At 34.9% G+C, this 27,674-nt stretch overlaps 3 protein-coding genes across 6 annotated transcripts in view; 1 reads left to right on the top strand and 2 right to left on the bottom strand.

Moving 5' to 3' along the window:
• The window catches only part of ZCWPW2 (zinc finger CW-type and PWWP domain containing 2), a 132,654-nt gene extending 115,041 nt beyond the window's left edge, over window positions 1–17,613 (bottom strand). The window contains exons 1-4 of the mRNA XM_081072557.1: window positions 17,583–17,613; window positions 17,414–17,445; window positions 6,581–6,681; window positions 4,675–4,751 (exon numbers count right to left, since the gene is read on the bottom strand). Coding sequence (XP_080928683.1) covers window positions 4,675–4,700 — 26 coding nt within the window. The 5' untranslated portion in view covers window positions 4,701–4,751; window positions 6,581–6,681; window positions 17,414–17,445; window positions 17,583–17,613. The remainder of the gene's footprint in view (window positions 1–4,674; window positions 4,752–6,580; window positions 6,682–17,413; window positions 17,446–17,582) is intronic.
• AZI2 (5-azacytidine induced 2) lies at window positions 12–27,070 on the top strand. 3 transcript variants are annotated; one of them, XM_081072554.1, is made up of 8 exons: window positions 12–531; window positions 7,678–7,898; window positions 9,322–9,447; window positions 10,190–10,289; window positions 11,362–11,510; window positions 15,556–15,614; window positions 20,834–20,952; window positions 23,275–27,068. In XM_081072554.1, the coding sequence occupies exons 2-8, from the start codon at window positions 7,683–7,685 to the stop codon at window positions 23,685–23,687; spliced, it is 1,182 nt and encodes a 393-aa protein (XP_080928680.1). In that variant the 5' UTR covers window positions 12–531; window positions 7,678–7,682; the 3' UTR covers window positions 23,688–27,068. The 3 variants fall into 3 exon arrangements, with proteins under 3 accessions (XP_080928680.1, XP_080928682.1, XP_080928681.1); XM_081072555.1 differs by having other exon boundaries at window positions 69–909; window positions 23,275–27,070; XM_081072556.1 differs by lacking the exon at window positions 20,834–20,952 and having other exon boundaries at window positions 37–531; window positions 23,275–25,388.
• CMC1 (C-X9-C motif containing 1) overlaps window positions 25,603–27,674 on the bottom strand; it is a 70,672-nt gene continuing 68,600 nt past the window's right edge. Inside the window, exon 4 of one of the 2 annotated variants that reach the window (XM_081072559.1) lies at window positions 25,603–27,222. In XM_081072559.1, the coding sequence (XP_080928685.1) occupies window positions 27,102–27,222 (121 nt within the window). In that variant the 3' untranslated portion in view covers window positions 25,603–27,101. The remainder of the gene's footprint in view (window positions 27,223–27,674) is intronic. The other variant, XM_081072558.1, reaches the window with a different exon arrangement.

Below are 27,674 nucleotides of genomic sequence, written 5' to 3'. Positions count from 1 at the left end.
TCAAATCATCCACTCCCTCCCAGCTCCCTTGGGCCTGACTTCCGGTTTGCGTGCGTGTCCCTGCCGCCGAGCCTGCGAACGACGCTAGCCCCTTTTCCGGCTGTGTGCTGCTCTTCCACCCTCCCAGCCCCCCTCAACAGCATTTCCCCTGCGCGGTGCGTGACGCGGCCTCGGGCCAGTGCGGGTGCTGAGGAAGCCAACGCCGGCAGCCCCGGGTCTAGAGCGCGCGCGTGTTGCTGGGTAACGGGCCTGCTCCCGGCGCGGCCCCTCGGATCTCCGTCTGCCACGCCTTCCAGAATCTCCGGGGCCCCAGCCAACCCGCAGGGCTGCGCCGTTCTTGGCGTAGCCGAGGCAAAAGAAATGGGAGTCTCTCCGCGGTTCACTCGGAGCGGCGGCCTCAGCTGGGGAAGCGGCGGTGTCTTCGAGGAAACCGGAAGCCCGTCGTGACCCCTGGCGACCCGGTTTGTTTTCGGTCGGTTCCCAATCACTGGGGAATCGAAACTCGGCGGCCGTGCGTAGCCTGTCTTCGGGGTGAGTGACTCGTTTTGGCCGGGTTGGGGGCGCGGGCAGTGCCAGGACCACCCGCTGCTACCGTTGCTGTTGCGAAGAGACATGGCCTTTTCGCTCTCGGTCCCGGGCCCCCTCTGACGTGGGAGCGGCCCACTCCGGGCAGCCCTTCTCCTTGTCGCTGCTGCACTCGAGCTGGTGCAGGTCATTCTTGTTCCTTCGCTTCTCATTATTGTGGCTTTTCCTTTTCCATCCTCTGATTTGCTGGGGCGCCTTCAGTTTTACACATTCGTTGAGATTACATTTATGTCTGAAACGAAGAGGGACGTGTGGCTGGGACGGCGGTGCCTGCGGCATCCGAGCAACGGACACAAACCGCGTGTACATGACCGCGGGCTGACAGTAGGTAGTCGTCGTGTCTCCAGCCTCTAACCCGTGTGTTCAATGTGGTTTTCGACGTGTAGTTGAGGGACTACTACATGGAAGGTAGGCTAAGACCCCGTTCTTATAAACAAGGAAGGAACTCAAACACTCGAAAATGAGATAAAATATTCAACGAAAACGAATACAAATGAAAACACAAATTGCTCCAGGATGTGTTGTTGGAAATACGCTAAGATGATAGGACAATGACATGTATTACGACTGAAATTGACCCTTGCCCTTTAAACATGGAAGAGGCTTTCTTTTTTATTCTTGTAATTTTAAATTGGAATGAGCAAAATCTCATGGTATAATTTAAATTCCAGGTCTCTAAACATGCCATATCTAATTTCCCAACCTGTTTTGATCACTCACTACATCATTTGCAAATTAGTGCATCCTTTGCAGGGTTATTACCAAATTTAATGTGGTATTGTTTTTAAAATGGGAAGTGGTATGTGAATGTAAGGTTTCAATATTAAAAAGGCAGTATAATGTAATGGGAAACGTACTGGATTAAGTCAGAACATTATTAACTCAGGATCTGAGTGCTGATTTTTCTACTTACTGGTTTGACACTAAAATCTCTTAATTTTCCCTATCTCTAAAATGGTAGTAAGGCTTATTCTCCAAGGTACCAAAGCATAGTTCCTCTGTTTTGCTGGCTGTTGGGTCGGCTGGCTGATTGGCATTCCTGATTCCCCTGCTTTCTAGTGTTTGTCTTAGTTGCTCCACCTGCCATACGTAAAGAACAAATGAAACAGTTCCCCTAAAGGCAAAGCATATTGCCTAACATACCATAAGTACTCCATAAATATTAGTTACAAACACAGAACATTGTCACGATTATTAAAATGTTACGAAAATTTTCATGATCCATGAAATAACGAGTCAATGTAACCTTTTTTCTTTCTTGTGGTACTAATATTCCGGATTAATATCTTATCACTATTAGACAATTACTGTTAATAATAGTAAATTAAGTGTATGTAAGTGCTCAGTTGCATTGAGATGTATTACATTATGAAAGGAATGAAAAGTAGTAGACTGCTCTTCAAACTATAGTAACCCAAAAAGAGTCTTATGACTCCTTGGCCATACAAACTGATTTCTGGACTAATGCAGTTAGTAACTCAATAAGGGTCACAAAAATGAAAATTTTTTTCATACTGTATATTTGGTGCTAAGTACACTTTGGGGCACTCACTTGAATTATGGGGCCTTTGAGTGTTGAGGTATGTAGATTGAGTGAGAGTACCTTGAAAAACGGCTCTTGATGATCCCTTTATAAATAGTTAGGCCATAATTATTTCATTAAAAATAGATAAAGAGAAGTAACTGTTGATCTGTTTGCCTCCATAAAACTTAACTCTTGCTCCCTAGTATCTTGACTGATCTTATGAAATAGAGATATTCTAACTTTGCAGAGGTAGAAAGATGACGGAAATTCTAAGAGTCAGTTCAAGAAGCAATGTAGAATAGAGGAAAGAGGGTACTAAATAGGCCTGGATTTAAATCCTTCCTGTCACATAGCCAGTGTGATTATAGGCAAATTTACCTCACCTCTTTCAGCCTCAGTTTTCTCATCTGTGGTGGTGATAATGCTTTTCTAGCCAAGTTTGGTGGGGACTTGAGGTAACGTGGGGACTTCAAGCACTATATACCTTTTACTCTGTTCCTGCCAAAAATGTGAATTCTCTTCTACCTTTTTAGGTTGCCTTTCCACGTTAAGATTAAAATTTTGTCTTCACAATTCAGGAAAGTGGTATCTTAGTGATATCAACCCTATCATTTTATTGGTGGGAAAATTTAGATCTGGAGAGGTAAACTCAATAATCAGGGGGTCAGATTATGTACTAGAATCTGGATTTCTGAATCTCGGGCCAGGGTTCCTTCTACCACTGAGCTCTTCCTTGTTCAGATTCTTTTGGAGAGAATCAGAATGCATGTTATGTTGCCTCTCAGAAATGTTGTATTAAGAGCACAAATTTGGAAGACAGCTTATCTGGGTTCACATCCCAGCTTTGCCACTGATTACTTATGTAGCTATAAGTAAGGTATTCAATTTTTCTAAGACTGTTTATAAGTTAGGATAATAGTACCTACCTAAGACGTAGAAAAATATATGTGGAAGCACTGTGCCTGGCATATGGTAAATGATCAATAAATGGTAGATATTATGATGATGAAATACGACAAGATAATATTTTTTTCCTAGAAAAAAGACCACCAGCCTGGTGTCCGAAGATACTTGTTATTTATAACAAGTCCCTTTCCACCAGGACTTGGTTTACATTAATGAGATGAGTCTTGGACAGCACCTAAGAGTGGTGGCTGTGGGGGTGGCCGGTTAGCTCAGTCGGTTAGAGTGTGGTGCTGATTAACACCAAGGTTGCCGGATCCATCCCCACATGGGCCACTGTGAGCTGTGCTCTCCATAAAAAAGGGGGGGGGGGGCGGAATGGTGGCTGGTTGCCAGGGGAACCAACCATATGATTAGAGGGTTGGAACTTTCAGTCCCATACATGTGGGGTTAGTGGCTAGGGGCAGGAGGTTGAATCAGTTGCCAATGATTTAATCACTTATGCCTATGTAATGAAGCCTCCATAAAAACCCAAACAGTAGAGGGTTCAGAGAGTTTCCAGGTTGGTGAACCAGATGCTTCCCTTGCCACTGTGCTGGTCCCAAACTTCAGGAGGACAGAAGCTTCTTTTTTCAGGGTCTTGCCTTTGTATCTCTTCATCTGGCTGTTGATTCGTATCCTTTAATTTTAGGACAGATAAGCAATTTCCATACTGCTTTCCAGTGCATTCCAAGTCATGTTTATAGTATACAGAATAAATGTGAGTATATCTAGGATAATGGTATATAAAACTTGAAAAAGGTTTTTTATGCAAATAATGTCTTGTTATATTTAGAAACCATGATTCGCAATTTTATAGTGATTTATAAATAGGCAACAGATATAAATATGTAAGCCAGCCTGACTACTCATTTTGTCCTAAAAATGACCAATTATTACACTGTATAAAATGTGACACTGTTATATCAGTATCCCTCTTTCTATCTAAGGTACTAAAAAACCTTCCATGGGGTTCCTAGTTTCGTGGTTCTTGATGAATTTAAGAGTATGAAAGATTCATTGGGGAGAGAAAGATACTAATAGTCAGGTTTGGAAATCCAGGTGCTTGTGCTTACTGATTATCTGGTCTTGGCTAAGCTTCATAACCTTTCCAGGTCCCAGTTTTCTCACCAGTGGAATGGGGGTAGTAAGTATTTCTACTTCACAGGGTAGTCATTAAAATCAAATGGGATAAAATTGATAAATTAAGTAATTCATTTGGTTGTGAATATATTTTACAACTGTTGTGTAAGTATTCATCTTTTTTTGAATCATGGCCAGGTCTGTCTTAAATTCCATAACACTGAATTCTGTAGTTGTCTCCTTATCAAAAAGGACCATCTCAGTTTGTCTCCATTCTGTTTTTCCAATTTTATCTCTTGCCATTCCCTTTCTAATCCTCTCTCCCCACAGTCTTTCAGGCCTTTGAACTTGTTTCCCCTGCTGGAAGTTAGCAAACTTAAGGTTAAGTACAATAAGTACAATGAAAATAACCACAGTCTTCACCTAAAGACTACAGCATTAGAGTCATTTGATCTTTTGTGGTACCTTTAAAAACCACTCTTTTTCTCCATCCCTTAATCCCCACAAGCATTCTGCATTGTTTCAAATATATTACTTACCTTAAAGTGCACAAACTGTGCGGCATCTGTTTTGACTGTATAGAGCAGTTTACGCTTATTTCTTGTTTTTCAGCTGTCTTTAGGAAAAAAAAATTATTCCACATGAATAAATCCTGCCCATTTAGTTGGATATTAAGATATTATAAGTCGGATTTAGAAGACAGTCACAATTTTACCTCCTGTTAAAGTAGACCGCATCCTACCACTCAACTAGCTGTCTACTCTTATTTGTTCAGCCTTCAAGATGTTATGTGTGTGTGAGTCTTATATTTAGATACATACGAGGTCAGACAATTAAGTTCAGAAACTTATCCTAGAAAAAGCGCTACATACCTTACTATCGTCACCTTCGAAGTACTCTCCTTGGGAAGCTATGCACCGACACCAGCACCCAGTCCACCTTTCAAAGCAATTTTGGAACCTTTCTGGAATGGCCATCAGAGCTGTCGTATTACCCTTGACATCCTAAATGTCATCAAAACGTATTCCTTTCAACATTTCCTTTATCTTCAGGTAAAGAAAGAAGTCATTGAGGGCCAGCTCAGGTGAGTAGGGAGGGTGTTCCAATACAGTTATTTGTTTACTGGCTAAAAACTCCCTCACAGACAGGGCCGTCTGAACTGGTACATTGTTGTGATGCAAGAGCCATGAAATCTTGGTGAAAAGTTCAGGTCGTTTTTGTCTAACTTTTTCTCGTTTTTGTCTAACTTTTTCACGCAACCTTTTTAGCACTTCCAAATAGTAAACTTGGTTAACTGCTTGTGCAGTTGGTACAGATTCATAATGAATAATCCTACTGACATCAGAAAACGTTAGCAACATCATTGCAACAAATTCTCAAACCTAATTGTCAGACCTCGCAAACATACTTGCAATTTGCAATATGGGAATAACCTATATTTTTCCTTTTGGAAAGGAAATGTGAGGATTTCAATCAGCAGCAGCATGACTGGAATGATGTTTGCTGTTATTTTGGACTAACGTTGAATCCAGAGAGGAAAAAGTAAACCCCTTTAGAGGAAAAAATGTTAAACTCTTTTTCCATCATAGGAGAAAGGGCAACTTGGACCAGAAGCAGCAGAAATTAATTACGGTTCTGAGGATCTGCCATTTTGGGGGGATATTAGGTAGCCTAGTCCTTTCTTGTTTTTGGACTTTATTGGCAAACTGGGAAAGTTTCTTGCTTAAGAGTAGGAGTTGTCGTATGTGGTTAGAAATTTTTAAATTGGTGTTGGTGAAAATTGACTGAATGGCAGGTTTCACCTACGCAGACTTGTAGTATACACATTTATTTTTGCCTGCCTTTCCTATAAACCTAATTATAAAGAAATCTCTAGACACTCCAAAGTCTGACTTGAGTTGAAACAATTAGAAGCTTTTAGTTATAAAATGAGAAAAGGAAAAAAATACAGTGATAGAAGATCAGACCCAGAAAAACACAAACAACATGTTCCTTTAGTATTCATGTTATCTGAAATAAAGCAAAATAAACTTTACAGTCATTGATTGATACAGGGAGGAAGATCAGAAATTTTGGAGAAAAGCAGGCATAGTGGAATTTTGGAGAAAAGCAGGCATATGGATTCCATAGTTTAATCACCTGTGTTTACCTGTCAATTCTCCATTTACTATGTTGTTACTAAGGAAAATTACTTAAATTCCTTCTACCTCAGTTTCACATCCATAATACTCTTAGAACAGTGACTGACACTAATAATCCATCAAATGTTATTTCAAATAAGAGATGGGAAATAATCACAATTTTTAGGTTATTGATTACAATGTAAGATACATGAAATTCAATTCATAGTCTTCATTTAAAATACTACATTTGGTATTTTATTTTAAACTGAAAAATACTTTAAAGGACTTTTTAGGTTCTCTTACGACCTGCAATCTCTCTTACCCTATCTTTCCCATGAGGTCTTAAAAGGTTTCAGCCACTATTTTCTCTTTCCATGGTGTTTTTCAGGAACATAACTCTCATATGGGGAAGTAATGCTGAACCTAAAAACAAAAGTAGATGTACAAAGCAAGTATAAATTTCACTAATGAAGTAACTGGCTTCTCTTAGGTTTTGGACTCGGAGTTTGATTTGAATCCTACTCTATCTATTCTTCATTCAATAACCAATGTTTATTGAGCATCTTCCACACAATGATGAAGAAAACACGTATGACCTCTGCCCTCACAGAGCTAACATTGTTCTTCTAGCTTTAACTTGGGCAAGTTACTTTACCTTTCATTTCAATCCCAATTAAATGTAGATGATGCCTATTTCATTGTGTGGACGAATTTAAATTAGATAATATTAAAAGTACGTAGTACATGGTACTGAGACATAGTGGACAATGAAATATTAATTCCTTTTTTTCCCACTGTTAACGTACAACAGATATAATCACTTACTGATATGGAAAGAATATAGTGGAATATGCATTAAAACATGTATAATATGTTGTAATAAATTATACAATAACGTTGCACGGAAATACTTGGGTTTTTGAAAATTTATAATTGGGAAGCTATAAACCTTGCTACTTATATCTAAATGTGGAATTGTTAACGAAGAAGAAATATATGGGTATAAAGAGTTTAAAATTTTTTGAAAATGTTACTTCACAACTTTTTTGAAAATGTTATTTCACAACTTTTTATAAAACTTACCAATAGTTTAGATTATGGTTTTAAATAGTTTATAGATATCGACTCATTAAATCTTTTTAAGAACTCTATGACATAGTTGTTATTATTTCTTATATTTTATGAATAAGGAAACCAAGGCAAAGAGGTTGCCCAAAGTCACAGACACAAAGTAGTAGAGCTTGCATTCAAACCCTAGAAGTCTGGTTCCAGAGTCCATGCCCTTAACATATACTGCACTTCCTCTAAAAGAAATAGGAGTTTTTAAATATTGCCTCAATATTCACATTATTCTAAATATATCTCTTCCCTTCATTCATTCAATGAGACATTTGTATTTTATTCTATTCTTTCAAATAGCTATCATGGATACACTGGTAGAAGATGATATCTGCATTTTGAATCATGAAAAAGCGCACAGGAGAGATACAGTGACTCCAGTCTCAATATTCTCAGGAGATGAGTCTGTTGCTTCACATTTTGCCCTGGTCACTGCATATGAAGACATCAAAAAACGACTAAAGGATTCAGAGAAAGAGAACTCTTTCTTAAAGAAAAGAGTAAGATTTTTGGAAGAAAAGGTAATTATTCACTTCATTATGTTTTATAACTTAAATCAAAATTTTTGAAATTTTAAATATTTTTCTGTCCTGTCTTCCATGGTTGTACTAAATTTCCAAGAATAATTCATTGCTAATTTCAAAACCCTGGGCATTGTACCTATCGTACTGTGTTTTTACATGTCATGAGCTGGGTGAATATTTTTAGAATAGGATTTAGCAACTTTGAAGGAATATATGCCAAATATTTTTCCTTACCTCCTTTTTTCAGATTGCCTCACTTCATAACTATGTATTTTCTTGATTTTAAAATCTTGTGCAAAAAGGGTAGCCAAGCAAAGGAAATTAAGTGTCAAGGAAGAGCTCCAGGAACATTGTTCTAGTATGTTTAATAATGTCTTCACCAGTACTTACATCTTCTTTACCTCAACATTCTCTTTTGCTTTAAAACACACATAATAAGAATAATGCTCTTTAACTGATAAATTAATCTCTTCTATTTACATTCTTCATGAAGAAACTTGACATTCTTAAATGTTGTAGGCTATATAAGCAATGTAGTTGATTCATTTATAAATCAGATCTGCTTGGCTTTGTGTATTGGGAAAATCATCCTCACTCACCCATTTATTTTTTAGTTTTAACTGTTTCTTCAGAACAGATCAGTATATTCATATTTTACAAACAACACCTTCTACAAAGGGGAAAGGAAATGGATTCCTAGCAGCCAAGGAAATGAATTATCTTGTTATGAAAACTTGAGGATAGAGCTTGGTAGAGTTTAATTCATTTGGGGGAATAAAAAAAGGCGAGTCACTTGTAAAAATAACCATAATTTCGGTGTATTCAAGTGAATTTTCTTTAATGATGATTAAATTTGTGACATACAGGGATAGAGTAAGAAAAGGTAACGTTTTGAGCTCATAGCTATGTATATTTTAAAATTCAGAAGAAAAATATGATTTGGTATAGTTAACATTGGAAATATTTCTGTACTTTGTGACCAACAATCCTATTAATTCCTGTTCTGGAATAATAATAATAGGATTTAATGAAGTAACCCACCTAATCTATTCCTTAAAAAGTCAAGTACACCTTAACTTGATACTTTTTCTGATGATGGAAATTAAATAACTTGGAAAACACCTAAGTACTATAAAAGAATGATGTACTACTTTTAGTATGACGAATTAATATGTTATAAAACAGATACTACAAAGTATAAAAAATTATTAAATAAAAGCATAAAAGACTTAAAAATATTTATTGTACTTTTTTGATTTCTTAATTAGTAAAGCTTAATTGTCTGAAAGTAAAATGTTCAGTTAATTATTGTCCAGGCTTTATCCCTTCATTACAGTGATTAAAGTAAGATGTGACTGACTTATTTTTTTTTTATGTAGAATACCCTGTTAAGCTTTCTCTTCTAATTTTACACCATTAGCTTATAGGAGCTCGATTAGATGAAGAAACAAGTTCTGTTGGACGAGAACAAGTAAATAAAGCTTATCATGCGTATCGAGAGGTTTGCATTGATAGAGATAATTTAAAGAACAAACTGGATAAAATGGTAAGTTGGTTTGAAAAGAATGATATCTACAGAGAACAAACTGAATGGTTGCCAGATTGAAGGGGTTTGGGGGCGCTGGATGAAAAAGGTGAAGGGATTAAGAAGTACAAACTGGCAGTTAGAAAATAGTTACAGCATAGGGAATATAGTCAGTAATACTGTAATAACTATGTATGGTGCCAGGTGAGACTAGACTTATCAGGGGATTACTTGATAAATTATATAAATGTCTTACCACTATGCTGTACACCTGAAACTAATATTGAATGTCAACTGTAATTGAAAAATACAATAAGAATAGCTTGATTATATATTGTAAATGAGTTTTCTCAGTCAAGAGGTTAAAATTAGAAATAAGAAATATTTACACTTCTTAAATAAAAAATTGAAAACATACATGCTTAAAGGAAAAGTAGAAATTTTTTAATAATACTTGCAACTTATTTCTATAAAAAATAAACACTTAGTATATAATGATATTTAGGACTTAAATACATCCAACACTACTAACTTATTCTAAAAAATCATGACATAGTAGAATTTGTCACTGTGTTTATAAAAAAAAAAGGCCAGTGAATAATATGGTCTAAGTCAGAAAAAGAGACTAGTGAAAAACTGAGTTCATTTTCCCGCCTTTCTTTTAAAAGGCTAGAATCTGTTTTTCAACATCTACCTGAAAATTATATAATACCAACCTATAGATTTTGTTGAATGTAATTTTACATTTTTCTTACTTAACTAGAATAAAGACAACTCTGAATCTTTGAAAGTATTAAATGAACAACTGCAGTCTAAAGAAGTAGAACTCCTCCAGCTAAGGACAGAAGTGGAAACTCAGCAGGGTAGGCTACTTACTTGTTAAAAATATTCTAACTGGATTAATACATTTTTCTATTCATGTGTTATATCCGTGATCAATTTTCTGTATCTGTGCTAAGGCCTTAACTTACATTTTTAATTTTTAGGCTGCTATTAATTTCTCTGTTCTGGTTTCACAAAGTATCAACTGCTTTTAACTTTTCCTTCGATATAAATTATACTTTATCCAGAAAAATTTGGTGGTTTTTATTCAGGGCTAGTTTAAGAAAGGAGTAGAAACCCAGCCCTGTCTAAACCTCTTGCGTACTGGTATGTCTTGGCTTTACTTCCTGCTGAACTTTTGCCTACTGTTAGACACACTGTCATAGAGTGGTTACAATTAACGTTTTGTTTTGTTTTTGTTTTTTAATTTCTGAAGGTTATTGAAATATACAGAGGAGTTGCTGGAGTGAAAAGTTAGGCCTCGGGGCTATAAGTATTAGCCTCATTCTGATGAGACAAGCTGAAAAATAGGTCTCTGAGAGAGCTTTTGATAGGAGATTGAGATGAGATCTCTTATGGTGGTTGGGTGGGGCCTTTTCTAGGTAGATAAACTAAGGAATTAAGTCAAGGGTAAGTCAGTATCCAGTTGTGTTGTCTATAGTGGAAAGGTTATGAATAAAATTGTTTTGATGTAATGTTCTAGGCTTGCTGGTCAAATCATATATTCGCTCTGAAGGGACTGGATATGAGCCTCAGTTTATTCACTTCGTTAATTTTTATCACTGTTTTAACCTTGACTTAACATAAACAGGTTATTGATCTTTCTACAGTTTTACCATGTGCTTAACTAGTGTCGTATATTTTAAAATTCCAGACTGACCAATTTGTACTTCAGCCTAAACAGAAAATCAGGAATGGGGTAATTAATACATTCTAAAATGAGATTGGTAGATTTCTTATTTTCATTAGTGTAGATCTTTGAAAGTAATTACTGTTTCTTAAAAACTATATTTTATATTCTTCCGTTACCTTCATTTTACTATCATAACCTTTTTGGAATTGCAGCCAATGTGGAAGACAGAAATAACAATTTTAATGTCATCTATTTTGTAGTGATAAGAAATTTAAATCCACCTTCATCAAACTGGGAGGTGGAAAAGTTGAGCTGTGACCTGAAGATCCATGGTTTGGAACAAGAACTGGAACTAATCAGGAAAGAGTGTAACGATCTCAAAATGGAGCTACAAAAAGCCAAACAAACGGTACTACAAAATTATTAAATTGAGAAATTCAGTATTCTGTGTGCATCATATGTATCATTTATAATAAAGGATTAAAGCATAATTAACATAAATTGTAACTATTCAGAAGAGAGTTACATTCTCTGAAAAATTAACTTTATCAGTAGCATAGTCCCAGAATTATATAATTTTGTTGTTTAAAAAAGCTATAATTTTTGAAAAGATTACTATTTATTAGTTTATTAAAGCTGTATTTTCAAACTCTTTCTTTCAGTTTCCTCAGATCATTTTCCTCTGTAAAGAGAACTCAGGTTTTAGTTTCCAATTTTATTTACCTTAATAATTTGACTAATTTAGATACCACAAGAGACAACTTGATTTTTAGAGTTCTTAAAAAAGACTTTAGAGTCCACTAATTTTCAGAAGTCTGATCCTTTTAGGACAAGTTTAATTTTCAGCAAATAGCGGAGAATTCAAGAATTTGGGGTTGGTGAGGAGGAAACAGAAACCAAAAAAAGCTGAGCTGAAGTGTGGTTAGCTTCATGTTGTCCACTGAAACAACAAGTGCCCGTCAGCTCCTCAACCAAGCGTCTGTTTACTGGTGCTTTACACTGGGTGCTAACAAGTTCAGATACATGTTTTCAGATTTCATGACAGATAATGCTCTGAGGATAAAAAAGATGACAGAAGCAGGGGTGTGTGATAGCAGTGCACCAGATTCAGTTTAAAATAGTTACTAAAAGAAATTGAAAAGCTTAGTAGTTTGAAATCATTGCTATCATATACATTACATACTCATGTATTAATATTTCAAACTAATGTAACTAGTTAGATAATTATTCCTCAGCTCAACCATTTTGTCCATCAGAGCATTCCAACACTACTGAAGAATTATGTCACCCACCCAGATTCCTCTGGGGTGCCATTAACTTAAAGAGGAACTACTATTAACATTTCCTGACTGCCAGCCAGGACTCTGCTTCTGAATCACAAGTATCCTTACATGGAGCTGACAGTTCTCTCATTTCAATACTATAGTCTTTATTGAGGATGACCACTGATTAAGAATGAGCCAGGCGTTATGAATGATACAGCGTTTTGCCTTGGCCTTGACCCAATGAATTCCTCTGAACTGGACAATGAGAATTTGTTTGGAGTCCCGACTCCAAAAGGAAAACACGTACCACAAAAATTACCGGCAACTCCTGCTAGAGCCAAAATTCTTTTCCTACTTGACATCTGAAGTTGATTTTCCCAGCTCTGAACCTGTGACCAAGTACCATAATTCCTTCAAAGGCGTCCAAGCGTCCTTTCCCACAAGCCTAGTTGCCAATAGCCCTTAAAAGCCTTTTTAAAAAGAGATGTGCTTGTAAGTAAAGATCTGTATCTTGAAGCTGTGAATTATAATTGTTTATGTGTATATATATTCTACTTGAAATAATTTGACAGGTTTTATAATGAATACGTCCTTATAGAATAGGAAACAGTTCTCTCAATACTGTACCATGAAATCATAAGTACCATGAAATCATAAAAACTTGGTTCTTAATTATGGTATTGCTTATTAACTGTATAACATTAGGAAAGTCATTTTAACTGTTCTAAACTTGTTTTCTATAAAGTAGACATTTAAGTACCTATTTTTTCATGAAGGTTAAATTAGATAATACATAAAGCAGTTAGCATAGTGCCTAGGGCATTCAGTACATGAATGTTTTCTCAAAAAAAAAAAAACATAATTAGGGTAACCCAGTAAAGCAGTGCTTTTGGGGAGGGAGGGAGGGTGTGTGTGTGTGACAGTTCATTTCTTATTAGTTACTCTTTTCCACTAGATGGTGCTAGGGGATAACAATTGCTTTTAGTTTAATTCATCTATCATAAATCACAGAAACAAACTTTTGAAGGTAGAAGAAACCTTACAAAATCACTTTTACTGGTGATGAAATTGAATCCAAGAGACTAAGAAACTAAGTTGAAGGTGAGATTGGGGGAATATTAAAAAATTAAAAGATTTACTACATGGCTCCCACCTTCTTAGGAATTTATTTTGGGATGTGGGGGAGACTTAAAAAATGCTACAACTAATACAAGGAAATGAACCAGGAAAAGGAGGAATGGAAATGCTTAATTCATCAAAGTTTCCAAGTTGAAATGTTGTGGGATGTGTACTTTTAAATCTTGTTTCATAGGAGTTCGTGGTCAGTGTCAGCAGGGGAATCAAAAAGCAAGCCAAGGAAAGACATTTATGTTCACATTAATAATCTTGCTTATAACTACTGTAGCAGATTTGCAGATATTTTTAAGAAGATACTTTCTGTGAAACAACACTTTCTGAAGTGTGAAATCGCATCCTGCTTGGACATAATAGTGTTTTCTGGTTCAGTTTTTTAAAGTACTTAATTGAACTCAGTTGATTAGTGTTTGGGATTAATGATGTCAAGGTTCCAAGGTCAGTTCCACTATGAGTCTCTTAGACTTTCTGTATCCACCAATATTCCAGCCCTTTATATCCAGAACAGTTGATGTTTTGGAAAAAACAGACAACACCAGCAAAAAAGTGGAGGAAACACTGGATCAGTAAAATGGAGTTGGTGTAGCTTTCTAAGGTAGCTAGTAATACCCCAGTGCTGTAGTGCACTGAAGGTTCTGAGAAGACCTATACTACAGGAACCTATTTAACTTGAGCATTGTTTCCTAAGATTTTGGGCAATGGGCCTGTTTATGTGAAACTCCCACATCATGCAGCACCTGTTAGGAAACAGATCTGTCACTGGCTAGCACGTGGCAAAGTGATGACAGGCCAGGAACTGGGTCTGAATATTGCAGACAATTCCTTTGTGCTTAATGCTAGTTTACATTAGATTTTTTTGAATTTGTTAGGCGGTAACTGGAAAAATACTTTCAACCCAAATTCAGATTTAAAAAAAATAATCATTGGCTTTAAGAATGAGGAAGATATCCATCGTAATATATGGTTAAGTATACACTAATTTAAATGTATATTTTTAGTCAGTGATACAAAGTAACTAAAAGTGACCTTGATCTGATTCATTTCCTGTGGAGAACAGAAAAGAATTTTTGTCCAAGGTCATGTGCTTTGTTAGTGGTCAAACCTCTCTTAACTAGTGGGCCAGTTCTCTTTCCTCTCTCTATAGGGCTCCCTAACTTGCAGCTTAATTGTTATAGCATTTGGTTGGTATTTAGAGATCTAAAAGTTCTTTAACTCCTATAATAGAAAACATTTTAATGTTTTACTCTCACAAGTTCAGAGTACTCAACAGCTTTTTAATATTCTACTTTGAAACATATTTAGTTATATAAATAAGAAATAGTAAAATTAAATTCCGTTCTCTCAGTTAATACTGGCCACTTCCCCTAATTGAGTTAGTTCCTGTGATAGTCATTTTTATTTGTTATAGACCGTTAAATGGGAATGCATTGTAACCAAGTGTGTCACAGAGTTATCTTAAACATAGTAAGTCTACTTTTTAATATCTTTTATAGGTTCTTCCTGTCATATCGATAACCTGCACTACTAAAACTTAAAAGTATATAAGGACTTTATGGAGCCCTTGCTAAATCATTTCCTTATCTATGTGGAAGGAGGAAATTTACACTGATCTTTTAAAAGAGCAACCTGTTAAATTGGGAACTTTCCTGTAATACCAAAAAGTGATAGAACAGTAAAATTTCCATTTCTCATGGAATTCATTCAGCTGTACCTTGAATACATATTAATTTATTATTTGTTACCCTTTTTTGAATAGATTTCAGATTGATGTCTTCAGAAATACATGTTGTAAGATTGTAAGTTCTTTGACATGAGAGCACTTATTTTTTTTTAAAAAATAAAGCATTAATGATTTTAAATAATTGGAAGTGATTTAGAAATATCCTGTATCATTTTGGAGGTAATTTATTAGAATTGAATATAAAATCTAGTTTTATCCTGTACAGTTACAGATGTATTCTGTACATCTGAAACATGTCTCTGGTAATACAAAGTACTCAATAAATGGAATGTAATAATGATCACTTTTGTACTGTTTTGTTTTTTAAATGACAGGGTCCATATCAGGAAGACAGTCTGCAGAGCAGAGATCTCCAAAGACTGAGCATTTCAAGGTATGAACATTCGTCAGTATTCAAAACGAATACATTGTTCCGTAGGCCACCTTGGATAGGTACCTAGATTTGTTATGATTTAATCTTTAAAACAAATGGATACAATTTGGGTACTGCCTGTAATCGCTGGTCACAACATATAAAAAAATTTAACTTAGGCTTGAACTGGAATAGTATAAAGGTGCACATTGTTATACCTTAAACAGAATTATTGAACATTAATTAACGTTTCAGATAAGAAACATTAATATTTTAGATAGGATTTTAGGTAGTTAGCTGTATAGAAATCCTTATCACATGAAGAATTAGACATTTCCACGTACAGTCATATCACTTTGGCTTAAGGATAAACTTGGACAGCGTTAGTCTTGGGTGTAACATGAATTTTAAGAGAACTATCCTTTTGGGGTAAGAACAAATGTAGCGATCAGAGAGTTCATGTGTGCTACTTCAACCCTATTTATCTCAAATATATATCGTTCATTTTTACTTAAGAAACTTAAGTACTGTTTTAAATTACCTCATAATTTTTGTTTCTGCTGTTAACATCCCCTCTGTCCGTGGATACTTCCATCCAATGAAAAATACTGATTTGACTTCATTGTTTAGTCATTTGGCTTCCAAAGTTTACTGAACTAAAGTAAAGTAAATAATGTGAATTCACACCTTTTCCTCGCAAAACCTAATTGAGAAAAATGATCAATTAGGGAAAACAATTTCAGGAACCACCATGCATCCACTCTTGTAGGTCCAGGGATAGCCAGACTTTTTCTATAAAGGGCCAGCAGTAAATATTTCAGGCTTTGTGGGCCATAGTCTCTGCTGCAACTACTCGACTGCCATTTTAATAACAGTACTTTAATTATGACTTCAATTTTCTTCTAAATTGACAGCAAGGAAGTTACCCTCCCTTCTTTAAACAATGTGCCTAGTACAACATAAAATGTTTCTCAAAATTGTCTTCTGTGTCAAAGTTATCTGGCTCCCTTGTACTCTTGCGGTTTTTTCCAAATGGTTTTGCATTTATCTTATGTAAGCAATATGGATCACAAAACTGATTAGGTTTCCTTCTTCTGGTTCGTAACTAGAAAACTAAAAAACCACATTTGTGGCTTACCCTTGGTAAACTTTATATCATGCGTTTTTATGTTAGCCTAATTCCTAACTACATGTTGTCTTGTTTTTCTTTCACCTTGTCATTTATATCTATTTCTTGTTTATAGTCCTGTGTTTTATTAATCTTTCCACTTTTAAGTGGAACCATTCAGATAACAAATTGTTTATTATATTAAGGGGAAAGTACATAGGAATGTTTCCATAAAACCATTAACTAAAAGTTTAGGTTTTTTGTAAGGATTATTCTTCAGTTGTTTGGAAAACTCCCTTTTTTAGAACACATTTTTTTTTTTTTTTTAATTTCTTCCAGGCAAATGAGGTACTGTATTGTTTCAACACAGAGTGAACCTTTTTAATTACTAGAGGCTTTTTATATAGTACTCTTTGTATACAGCGTCATTTAACAGTAGCAGCCCTGCTGTCAGAAATTTGGCCAGTGTCCTGCCAAAGGACTGTTTTGGTGTTAGCTTTAGATTGTTGCCCCCTGTACTTAATCTAGATCTAGGTACAGGGTAAACAAATATTGTGGAACTTCCTCAAGTGTAAATCCTTGGTTTAGAAAATACGGATTAGGTTTGTGTTGTTTAAACTGTGCTGTGTTCCCTTAGAGATCGTGAAATTTTGTGAGTTAATATGCAGAGATGCATTTTAAAAACAAGGAATCAAGCAGAATACAGGCATACCTTAGAGATACGGCAGGTTCAGTTCCAGACCACTGTAATGAAGTAAAGATCACAATAAAGTGATTCACACAATTTTTTTTGGTTTCCTAGTGCTTATAAAAATTATGTTTACACTATACTATAGTGTTAAATGTGCCTTAGCATATGTCTAACAAAACAATGTACATACCTTAATTTTAAAACTTTATTGCGAAAAAATGTTAACCATCATCTGAGCCTTCAGCAAGTCATAATCTTTTTGGTGGTGGAGGGAGAGTCTTACCTTCAATTTGTAAGAAACGCAGTATCTGCAAAACGAAATAAAGCAAAGAGCAATAAAATGAGGTATGCCTATAGAACATACCAGAGTGTAATATACATAGTAAGGGGATAAGTATGGTTTCTCATAACTTGTTTTCATTGGGTTGCAGTGTAAAATAATTGTTTTCTGTGCCTTAGAATGAAAAATGTATGAAAGACACTTGTTTGGGGAATCACCAGTTGTCAAAATATACATTTCTAAGTTTCCAGCTCTTCGCTAAAACGATACCATAATTTCATTTTAGTTCCTCTGGGGATATAATAGTTCAGTAAATTTTCAAAGCTAAAGAAAAGTATGTATGGCTGAAGTAAAAACATTTTTCATATACAAAGAATATTAATTTCAGAATGACTTAATGAGTGTCAATTAAGAAAACTGGGCTTTTATACAATTTTAGTTGGTAACTAGGTTATGCACCCCCTTCTTGAGATGTGTATAAACAGGTTTCATCACATTTAAGATTTAGAGGTATGAAATTTTATACTGGGGCCAAAAAGGTTGTGTTGACAGTGTATTAAGTGTTGCATCTCAGTGTTCAGGTAATTTTATAAGTTCAGTAAATGCATGATGAAGTGATCTGAAAAATGTTACCCCAAAAAGCAGTCCATGATTAGACTGGATAACATAAAGATGGCTTTGAACAACAGCATGTTAAAGTGAAGTAGGTCCTCTTGAACTTGTTTCCTTATGTAAAATTAGGTTACCCAGTTTGCCAAGTTGGTGTGAGAATGTGGGTGAGGTGCCTAGCACATAATAAATGCTCAAGCAACATTATTTTTTGTTTGTTATTTTAGGGTTCTCATTTGGGATGCTTTAAGTGTTGCATCTCAATGTTCAAGTAATTTTATAAATTCTTTACAGACAACCATATATATTACTAGGATTTTGCTTCTATAGCATTTGAAGAAAAACTTAAAGAACTAAGTTCACACTCCCAGTTGGAAGGGGACAGGGTGCAGTTTATAAGTCTCAAATATACCTAGTAAGTAAAGTTAGTTGGAAGTCTGCTAAAGATTTGTGGATAACAGCTTGCCTTTTCCAATCTCAAGTAGTGATTTAAATATTTTATTTAAATAGATAGGATTAAAAAATAAATTTCTGACACACTTTGAAGATCATAGCACTTTAATATTAATTGTGATGTATAAAGTAACTGCCATTACTTTGTTATCCACAAGAGGGAGAGCTTATACTTAGTAATGATTTTAGATTTTTGTATCTGTACTTTTCAATTCAGGTGACATTAAGGGCAAAAGTAAGACATCATGTTAAACTTAGTGACCTAGTTTTTAAACTAATTTATAAGCAGTCTTCATTAAATTGAATTGGAAAATGTATATTAGACACTGCTTTAACACTTCTATTATAATTGTTTCTCTTTTTTTTACATGATTAGCGATTTTGAATGATTAAATGTTTTTGATATTCGATATTCTAGTATCCAAACACTGTCTTGGGTGTTTGCTTTTCTTTTCTCCAAGTCAGGTCCTGATTTATCAGCTCATGCCGAGAATAAAACTATTTTTAAGCTGTATTATTCCTGTCATGACTGTCTGCATGTTAGCACATGTATAGTGTTTATAGTTACTGCTACATAAAATGAATACTGTTTGAGCATACTGAATGCCCAGAATTGTACCAAGGAACCAACAACTCTATCACATTTAAGACAGGTTCCTATGTGAAACATATACTGTACCACACATCTCAGATGTTTACAGGTGAAGTAAAGGTGGTTAACTAATTTTTGTGAAGTAATTATTTCACACCTATAAAAAATCTGCAAAAATCCCTGTGATTTTAATAGACAAGTAGGTTTTTCTCAAAAACAGTATAAAGTTTATTCTGCTGCTTTTATTAAAAGAATTATAGTCTGAGTCAAATTGGATATTTTGAGAAAAATGTATGTAACCTTACATAATTCAGAAGAATTCTGTGTTTTAATATATCTGTTGCTTCTGTAATTAGAATAGGATATTAGATTTAGATATCATGAGTGGTATCCCTTAAAAATGTATTGAGAAGTTTTTGATTATAGCTAGACAAAAATTGAAGCATGAAATGACATGCTTGTCTAATTTGATTTCATCATTACTAAAATTACACTAATATCTTTAGAGGCAATAATGGTTGTTTGAACACCATGAGATCGGTTCTTAACATTTAAATCAGTGCATTTTACCCTTTATTACATAATAGTTATATTTCTGAAAAGTTGTGTAAATTTGAATGCCCGAAAATTTACTTTTAAAAGTAATGAAATGGGACTTTTTTATGTACTCTAGTACAACAAAGAAAGAATATATGTTGAAGATTTCAGTTTATGTAGTTAGCAATTAAACTAAAAAGGAAGAAAATCATGAATATCCAAATAAGAATGGTCAATGGAAGAAGAAACTTACAAAAATTAGGTTTAAAATAACGAACAATTTCTCAGATAATTGAGGTAAAATACTTTTAATTATAAAAACGAGAGGCATTTGTGGAGTTTTGTTTGTTTTTTTTCTGATTCATATAATCCTCTCTCTCTAGCTTCTTTTCCCTTACCAGGAAATCATCTGGTCTTCATGTTTTGTGCTGTCATGTCACATTGGTTTAGAACCAACAATATGAGACAGCCCAGTCAGACATAAAAGAATGGAATGCATGAAACTTCAGTTTTACTTTTTAGTAGGGCTTGGGTATACATTTAGCAGTTGATAACAGCATTTCAATTCACAATTTCAAAACTGAATAATCATAAAGTAAATACAAATATAAAACCCATACATGAATGAATATCACTTTTAAATACATCACCACCACTGCACTATAGGCTACAATCCAATCTTAATTATGAGGTGAAAGCTGTAAGAAACTCATTGGTTAGAATACTTAATTTTTATAATACCCTTCTATCTAGTATAGTTAATTGTTAGAAATTAGGTCAATTATTATGAATAAGGTCTTTTCACTTGTTGCAATGCCCTAGTTAAATATCTTTCAATTATTTAATGAGGAAGTTTTAATTTACATCAAAACTAATTCAAGCAGAAATGCAGATATCATTTCTATTTTATTCTCCTCTGTCCATAAAGAATAATAACCATTAACTCTTTTAAAAAAACCCTGTATTTCAGTGATAATATGCAGAATGCATACTGGGAACTGAAGAGAGAAATGTCCAATTTACATCTGGTGACTCAAGTACAAGCTGAACTACTAAGAAAACTGAAAAACCCAACTGTAATCAAGAAAGGCGAGTAAATGTTTGCCGGAAACCACTGATTCCAGTCAAACTGCTTCAAAAGCAACTAGCTATCCTATCTTATCAAAATCTCATCAATTGAATTTGATAGGCCAAAGCATACGTAGTATGTTCACAGCCTCCCCATTTTTTGCTTTGGCTTCAGTCTCATACTGGTCAACTTCACACATAAAGGTGTTGCTGATGTGTTTTTCCTTCAGTACTGTAGTCTTTTCCCCTTGTGGCTTTTTTCTCAGCCAAGTGTTGCTTATGTGTATAAGGCTGAGGTGTTAAGTTTGCTCTAGTTGACCTTTTACCACAACTACTTCATATATTTAAAAAAAAAAGACACCAAAAGCTATTTTTCATTACAGAATACACCAAAGACCTAGCTCTTTAAATTGTTCTGAAAAAAGTCACTTTGATTCATTATCTGATTGTTTTCATTTTTTGTAAACTTAATTTTTCTTTCCTTCCATAAAGGATAGATTGTTTAGAAGAGGGATTAGGTGTTCTTCTCTTATCCCTTTCAACCAAACAAAAATTTTCATTGCTTTGCCTTTCGTGTTTAACTGCTTGGCTGACTAAACTTTCTGAGTTTTGTGTTCACTAGTAGTGATTACTTTGCCAGAGCTATTTTTATACCTCAGAACAAAATGAGTGCATTTTACCTGTTATTACATAATAGTTGTATTTCTCAAAAGTTATTTAATACAAATTTGAATGCCCTAAAATTTAATTTTAAAAGTAATGCGATGTGACTTTTTATAAAAAAATAATCACCATCCAATTTAAAATTGTTATTTGCACTCAGATTGTCCCTAAAGAGGGCACAAGAGAATTGTATTTTATTAATAGTTCTCCTCGGGAGTGTACACTAGTGGGGGAAAATGTTGCACATTGGGAAGGAAAACTAAATTCAGAATTCCTTTCAATTTCTAGAGAGTTAAGGTGCTTTGGCAGGCCTTAACTTAGTGGTTCATTTTGTCTTTGAGTTTCCCAGTGGCCAGGGTTACATAGACGGCAACTATGAGTTAATGGTACAAAATAAGACTTCTCTTAAAAGGGACTCACAGTAATTTTGCAATGAGTTTTCAGTGTGGCTCTTTGTTTTTATAATAAATATAACTCCAAAATAATAAAGGAGAAATGTTCTTTCCACATTTAGAAATGGCTCATCTTGTGTCACTCCTGAGCTGGTGAATGATAACTCTTGTAGTTCTTTGAACCGTAAGATTTCTAGCACATTTCCTATGACAGTGGCAGGCTCAAGGCCACCACTCCTCACCACAAAACTCAGTGCTCTGAGGAGTAGACAGAGATGAGACGAGACCACCTTTTCTCCTGACCTATATAGCACTCTGGTCTAGAAGCTGAGCACCGTTACTTCCAGTTCTCCCAAACTCCTATCCCTCCTCTCAAGGAAAAAGGCTTTCATTTTATAATATGGTTTAATTTCTCCTAAAACTACATAGAGTCAAGCCTTGCTTGCAATTGGCATCCTTCTTGGACTTACATTAAATTTATCTTTTCTGCCCTGGCAGCACTGGAGGGGGAGAAAACGTTCATACACTACCACTGCGCTGGCTGTGGCGCTAAATATCTCCAGCACAGTTTGTCTTCTAAGCCATTACACTGCACTAAAGATATTTTTTGTTTTGCTCTTTTTTTTTACTTGGCCTGTACTGTGACCATATCAGAATGTACATTCACCTTTATATGTGTTTTATAAGAAACAGGATTATTTTATAGCTTTCATTTAAACTTATAAAAGCCCTTGAATATGTATTATTTGGGTCTCACCAATTCACAATATAATTATTTCTGAAAAAATTTACTTTTGGACTACCTACTGAAAAAAGATTTGAATATAAGTAAAGGAATGTTATATTTAGCAAAGAAATTACTAAAACTTAGAAACAGTTTTCTTAGTCTCCATTGAAGTAAGGAGCTTACAAGTCTTCTCTAGCTACATTAAGAGTCAAGAATAGGATCGTTACTTGTATTTTAACTTTACTGGTTTCCAACTTTTTAAAATATTACATTCTCCATCTTTAATAACTCAAATGATACAGTTGGAACAGGAGTAGAGAGGTAATACCTACAGCCGTGAAGTGACTTACCTAAGTCACAATGGCAGTAAATAGCTGATCCAGGATTAGAACTCAGATCATTTGTCATCTATCTGTAAGTCACAGTGCCCCACTGATCACACTAACTTGGAAATGTTAATTTTATTGCCAGTTACAAATTCAGCCACGTTAAGGAAGTGTTACATATTTTATGACCACAGATGCCATGACAACTGACATTTGGCCTGTGATTTCTTTTTAGCCTGCACCCCAGTAGGATGCTTGGAAGACCCTGGGAAAGACAGCACAAAACTGCACTTGGCGAATTTTACTGCAACATATACAAAACATCCCCCTCTGTCACCAGATGGCAAAACTCTGTGTCATACCACATCTTCACCTTCACCGGGAGATATAAAGGTTCTACAAGAGAAAGCAGTTCTCCAATCGTGGACCGATAACAAGCGACCTCTTCCTCATGATGGTACAAACTTTCAGGAGCATAATTCTTATGGCAGAAATTCTCCAGAAGATACTTCTTGGGTGTTCCCAAGCCCTCCTAAATCAAGTGAGACAGCATTTGGGGAAACTAAAAATAAAACTTTGCCTTTACCCAACCTGCCACCACAGCATTACCTGGATCAACATAATCAAAACTGTCTTTATAAGAATTAATTCTGAAGACATTCAGCATTTGGTCATGAGGTTGCTGAATTTCCCACAGTGGTTCTCTTGAGAAATTATTTAACAAACTGAAAGTGTGTTTTGATTCAACTTTTGCAGAGTTCTTCAGCATACACATTTGCACATACTGTACCATATTATGTAGTTGATTTTCCAGTATGAAAGAGCTACCCTTCAGCTTCGTATTCTGGCTAAGAATCAGATATATGCTACTAATAAATTAATAAACTTAAGGTGTTTCAAAAAGACCTTTGATAATAGTAAATTTCTGCCTCTCACATAAAGAATGGAATTGAAAGTTTTTAGATGTGGTTTACAAAGCATGTGAAATGCCGACATAGCTATTCATTAAAAATAGGAGGCCATTAATATCAGAAAAATGATAGAAGTTGCATAAAGGAGCCAATGGCAGTGTGAATAGCTTATATTTCTGTTGACCTAGTGCATAAAGATAGGAAAAATATAATAGTATGTAGGTTATTCCATCTCTATATGCTATTGTATTTCAAAGTTTAAGATTTAAAATCATTTTTTATCACAATGTTGAGAAAATTTAGAGTTGCAATTTGAATTTTAAGACTTGAAGTAACCTGATCACTGAAGCCAACTTTGTTCTGTCAACATCCCCCAAGTCCTACTTGAAAAGTGATGAAATAGTTGAAAATCTGTGTGGTGTGTAAATAAACTATTATAATCCTATACATCATCCAATTAGAAGTAGAAAGAACATCACAAAGGTTTTAATCTAATCTGTCCCTTCGGTGATCCATAATGAAAAGTTAAATGTGTGTGTAACTATAAATTCATTTTTCTCAGAGTCTACATCTGCGTGTTACATACAGCAGCTTATAAATTGTTAGACTTTGTTTTGAAATGGAACATTTTACTCATTGAGTGAATTTTAATTCTGGAAACCAAATTCTATACTGTACTGATATAGTACAATCATGAAACATCCCCAGACTTGATTCTAAGTGGCCATTCATTTATAAGCAGGTAAGCAAATAACAAGGATGGCTTCACATGAAAACTTACCTAAATTCTTCCAGGGTTACAGTATTAAGAACATTAATAATATAATGTGTTACTTGTTTCATACATCCTTTGCCTAAGATAAAGTGTTTCATGTAGGAGGCCTTTATCTTTTTTGATAGACAGTTTCAAATATCTTGAACTCAAAAGAATATCTCAGATCTCTTCTATATTAACTGAATAGCAAACATACATAAACAGTGTTCACTATTCACCAGATATTTTTGTCTTTCTATTATCTTACTCACTTATTCAGGCTTGTCTGTGATTAATGGAATTGGTGTCAGATGCTGGAATTTATTCTGACCAATGAACACAGCTGACTCAAGGGAGTAAAATCTCCTGCCAAGTAATAGAACTCAACACAATATTCAAAAAACAAATATGAGACTCCAGGCTTTAACTGAAGGAAGCAACTATCTGTGTAATATCAAAGCAACAGAAACTATTTCTCATGTGGCTGCATAGGTTGTATATTGTATCTAATCTCTAACTTACTGGTTTGCCTTTTTTAAAACCAAGATTGGAAATTTTACTTTGTAAAGAAAATAAGTCGTATGAAATAATGGCTTAATGTTTTGAACAATGCCAAGAAATTGTTTAATTAAAATAAATTATTTTTGTTTCAAATTGAAGTATGTGAAATTTTGTCCTTGCCTATATAGTCCAAGGTCAAGTACTAACTGTTGTTAATTTGATTCATATAATAGACATTTGTTAAACCAACTTCTTTTGAGTGGAGAAAATGCTTTCTCATTTAAACAATAGGGTAGCTATCAAACAGGCTAGAAAGTCATTAGTTGATATTCTTGGCAGTTTAAAGTACTAAATAAATATGTAAGACTTCAAGAAACAGTAACCAAAAATTGTTTTTACCCAGGCATAAATTTTTAAATGTACACTTTATTATCATGTGAATTTAATGAGAACTATGTAAACATACAAAATTTACTCACCTAGAAAGTGGTCAGAACGGCTGGGGTGAAGAGTTAATAGCTCATGGGGAAAAAAATAGCAACTTTTAATATTAAAGCTCAACCTGGGACCAAATTATTGCATTGGGACAGATTTTTTTTACATTAGCTCTTGAAACCATTACTATGTTACAAAATGGTCATTCACACTTATAAAAAAAGACTTTTTAAAAAAGATTTTCAGTAGCCACATTAACAGGTCAAGTAACTTAAAAATAACATTTTAGGAAATTTTTCATCAAAGATGTTAAGTAAAATTAATTCAACTTTAAATACTTAGCTACCATCTTTACGAGGTTGGACAATTAAGTTCACAAACTCATCCTAGAAAAAGTGCTACATACCTCATTGCTGAATATCACTACAGTCACCTTGGAAGTACTCCCCTTGGGAAGCTATGCACTGATGCCAGTGCCTAGTCCATCTTTCAAAGCAATGTTGGAACTCTCGTTCTGGAATGGCCATCAGAATTGTTGTATTTTACCCTTGACGTCCTGAATGTCACCAAAACGTCTTCCTTTCAATATTTCCTTTATCTTCAGGTAAAGAAAGAAGTCACTGGGGGCCAGATGAGGTGAGTAGGGAGGGTGTTCCAATACAGTTATTTGTTTACTAGCTAAAAACTCCCTCACAGACAGTGCTGTGTAAGCTGGTCATTGTTGTGATGCAAGAGCGTTTTCAGCACTTCCAAATAGTAAACTTGGTTAACTGTTTGCCAGTTGGTACAAATTCTTAATGAATAATTCCTCTGATACCAAAAAAGGCTAGCAACATCATTGCAACAAGATCACAATATAACTGTCAGACCTCGTATCTCCAAATAAGCTTTCAGTACTAAATAATAACAACCATTAAAGAGCATTTACCATGTCTGACGCACTGCCCTGCATACTCTATTTACCTACAATACTTAGTTCATCCTCACAGTAATTAGGATTTATTTCTGCAGTTGCACAGCCAGTAAGAAGAGAACCAGGAAGGATTCTGGCTCATACCATTCTTCTGTAGTGCCTACTTATTAACCCCTCTGAAGCATGTCCATTCCTGCTTTCCTTTAGTTACTTCTGGACCCATAATTAGCCATTAGTCTATACATGGATAGAGTAATATAAGACCTATATGGAACGCTAAAAAACAGTATCACTGTTACAGAACTATAGCTGTGGAAAAATTTATGAAAAATCCATAATGACTAGGCAAACCATGTCCCACTTCGCTATTTACTCCTATATCCCATTTAATAAACTTTAAAAAAAATTTTTAAAAAACCTTTATTTCAGATAAAATTAATATTTCCACAATTTAGGAGAAAGCAAACAAACTTCCTTGAGTCCATTGTTTTAGGTAATTGTGATTTCCATGAAAAGAATTACTGAGTATCTATCATTTGAATATTTGCCTACATGCTTGTTGGGAGCTTTTGTAGCCTTTTCTTGGTAGGAATTCCAGTTTTTCTGAATTCTTCCCTTTCCTTCAGGTATTCCATTTTGCATTCCTCATAAAAGGTGGGATCTTTATAACTACAAGAAAGAAATGGATATCTTAAAGCGAATCACTTTGTAAGTGGTTAACATAAGCTTACTTTAATAACATTCAGACATCCACTTCATCTTTAGAAGTAGATTTTTAGTAATAGTCACAAATTCATCATAAACATTAGACTACGAAACTAGCTAAAGAAAAGGAAAAAATAAAAAGACCTAATGGTTCTTTTCTGAGTAGCACTATCCCAGGACAGAGCAATGAGAAACACAGTGCCTACCTTCAAAGAGCCCACGGTGTTAGAGAGCAGACAAATAAAGACTGCATTACAGTTAAGTAGACCAAGTGCTAGTAGAGGTATGGCCCAGTGCACCATGGAAACAGGGAAGAAGTGGGGAAAGGAAGCTGTCACAGGGAAATGCCTGAGATGCACTTTGAAGGACCAACAGAAGTCCCTATAAGGAGGCACCAAGAACTACAAGTAATTTGG

The sequence above is a fragment of the Rhinolophus hipposideros genome (assembly GCF_964194185.1).
Source record: "Rhinolophus hipposideros genome assembly, chromosome: 14".
In the NCBI taxonomy this organism is placed as follows: domain Eukaryota; kingdom Metazoa; phylum Chordata; class Mammalia; order Chiroptera; family Rhinolophidae; genus Rhinolophus; species Rhinolophus hipposideros.
This window is presented reverse-complemented; position numbering and strand designations above follow the sequence as displayed.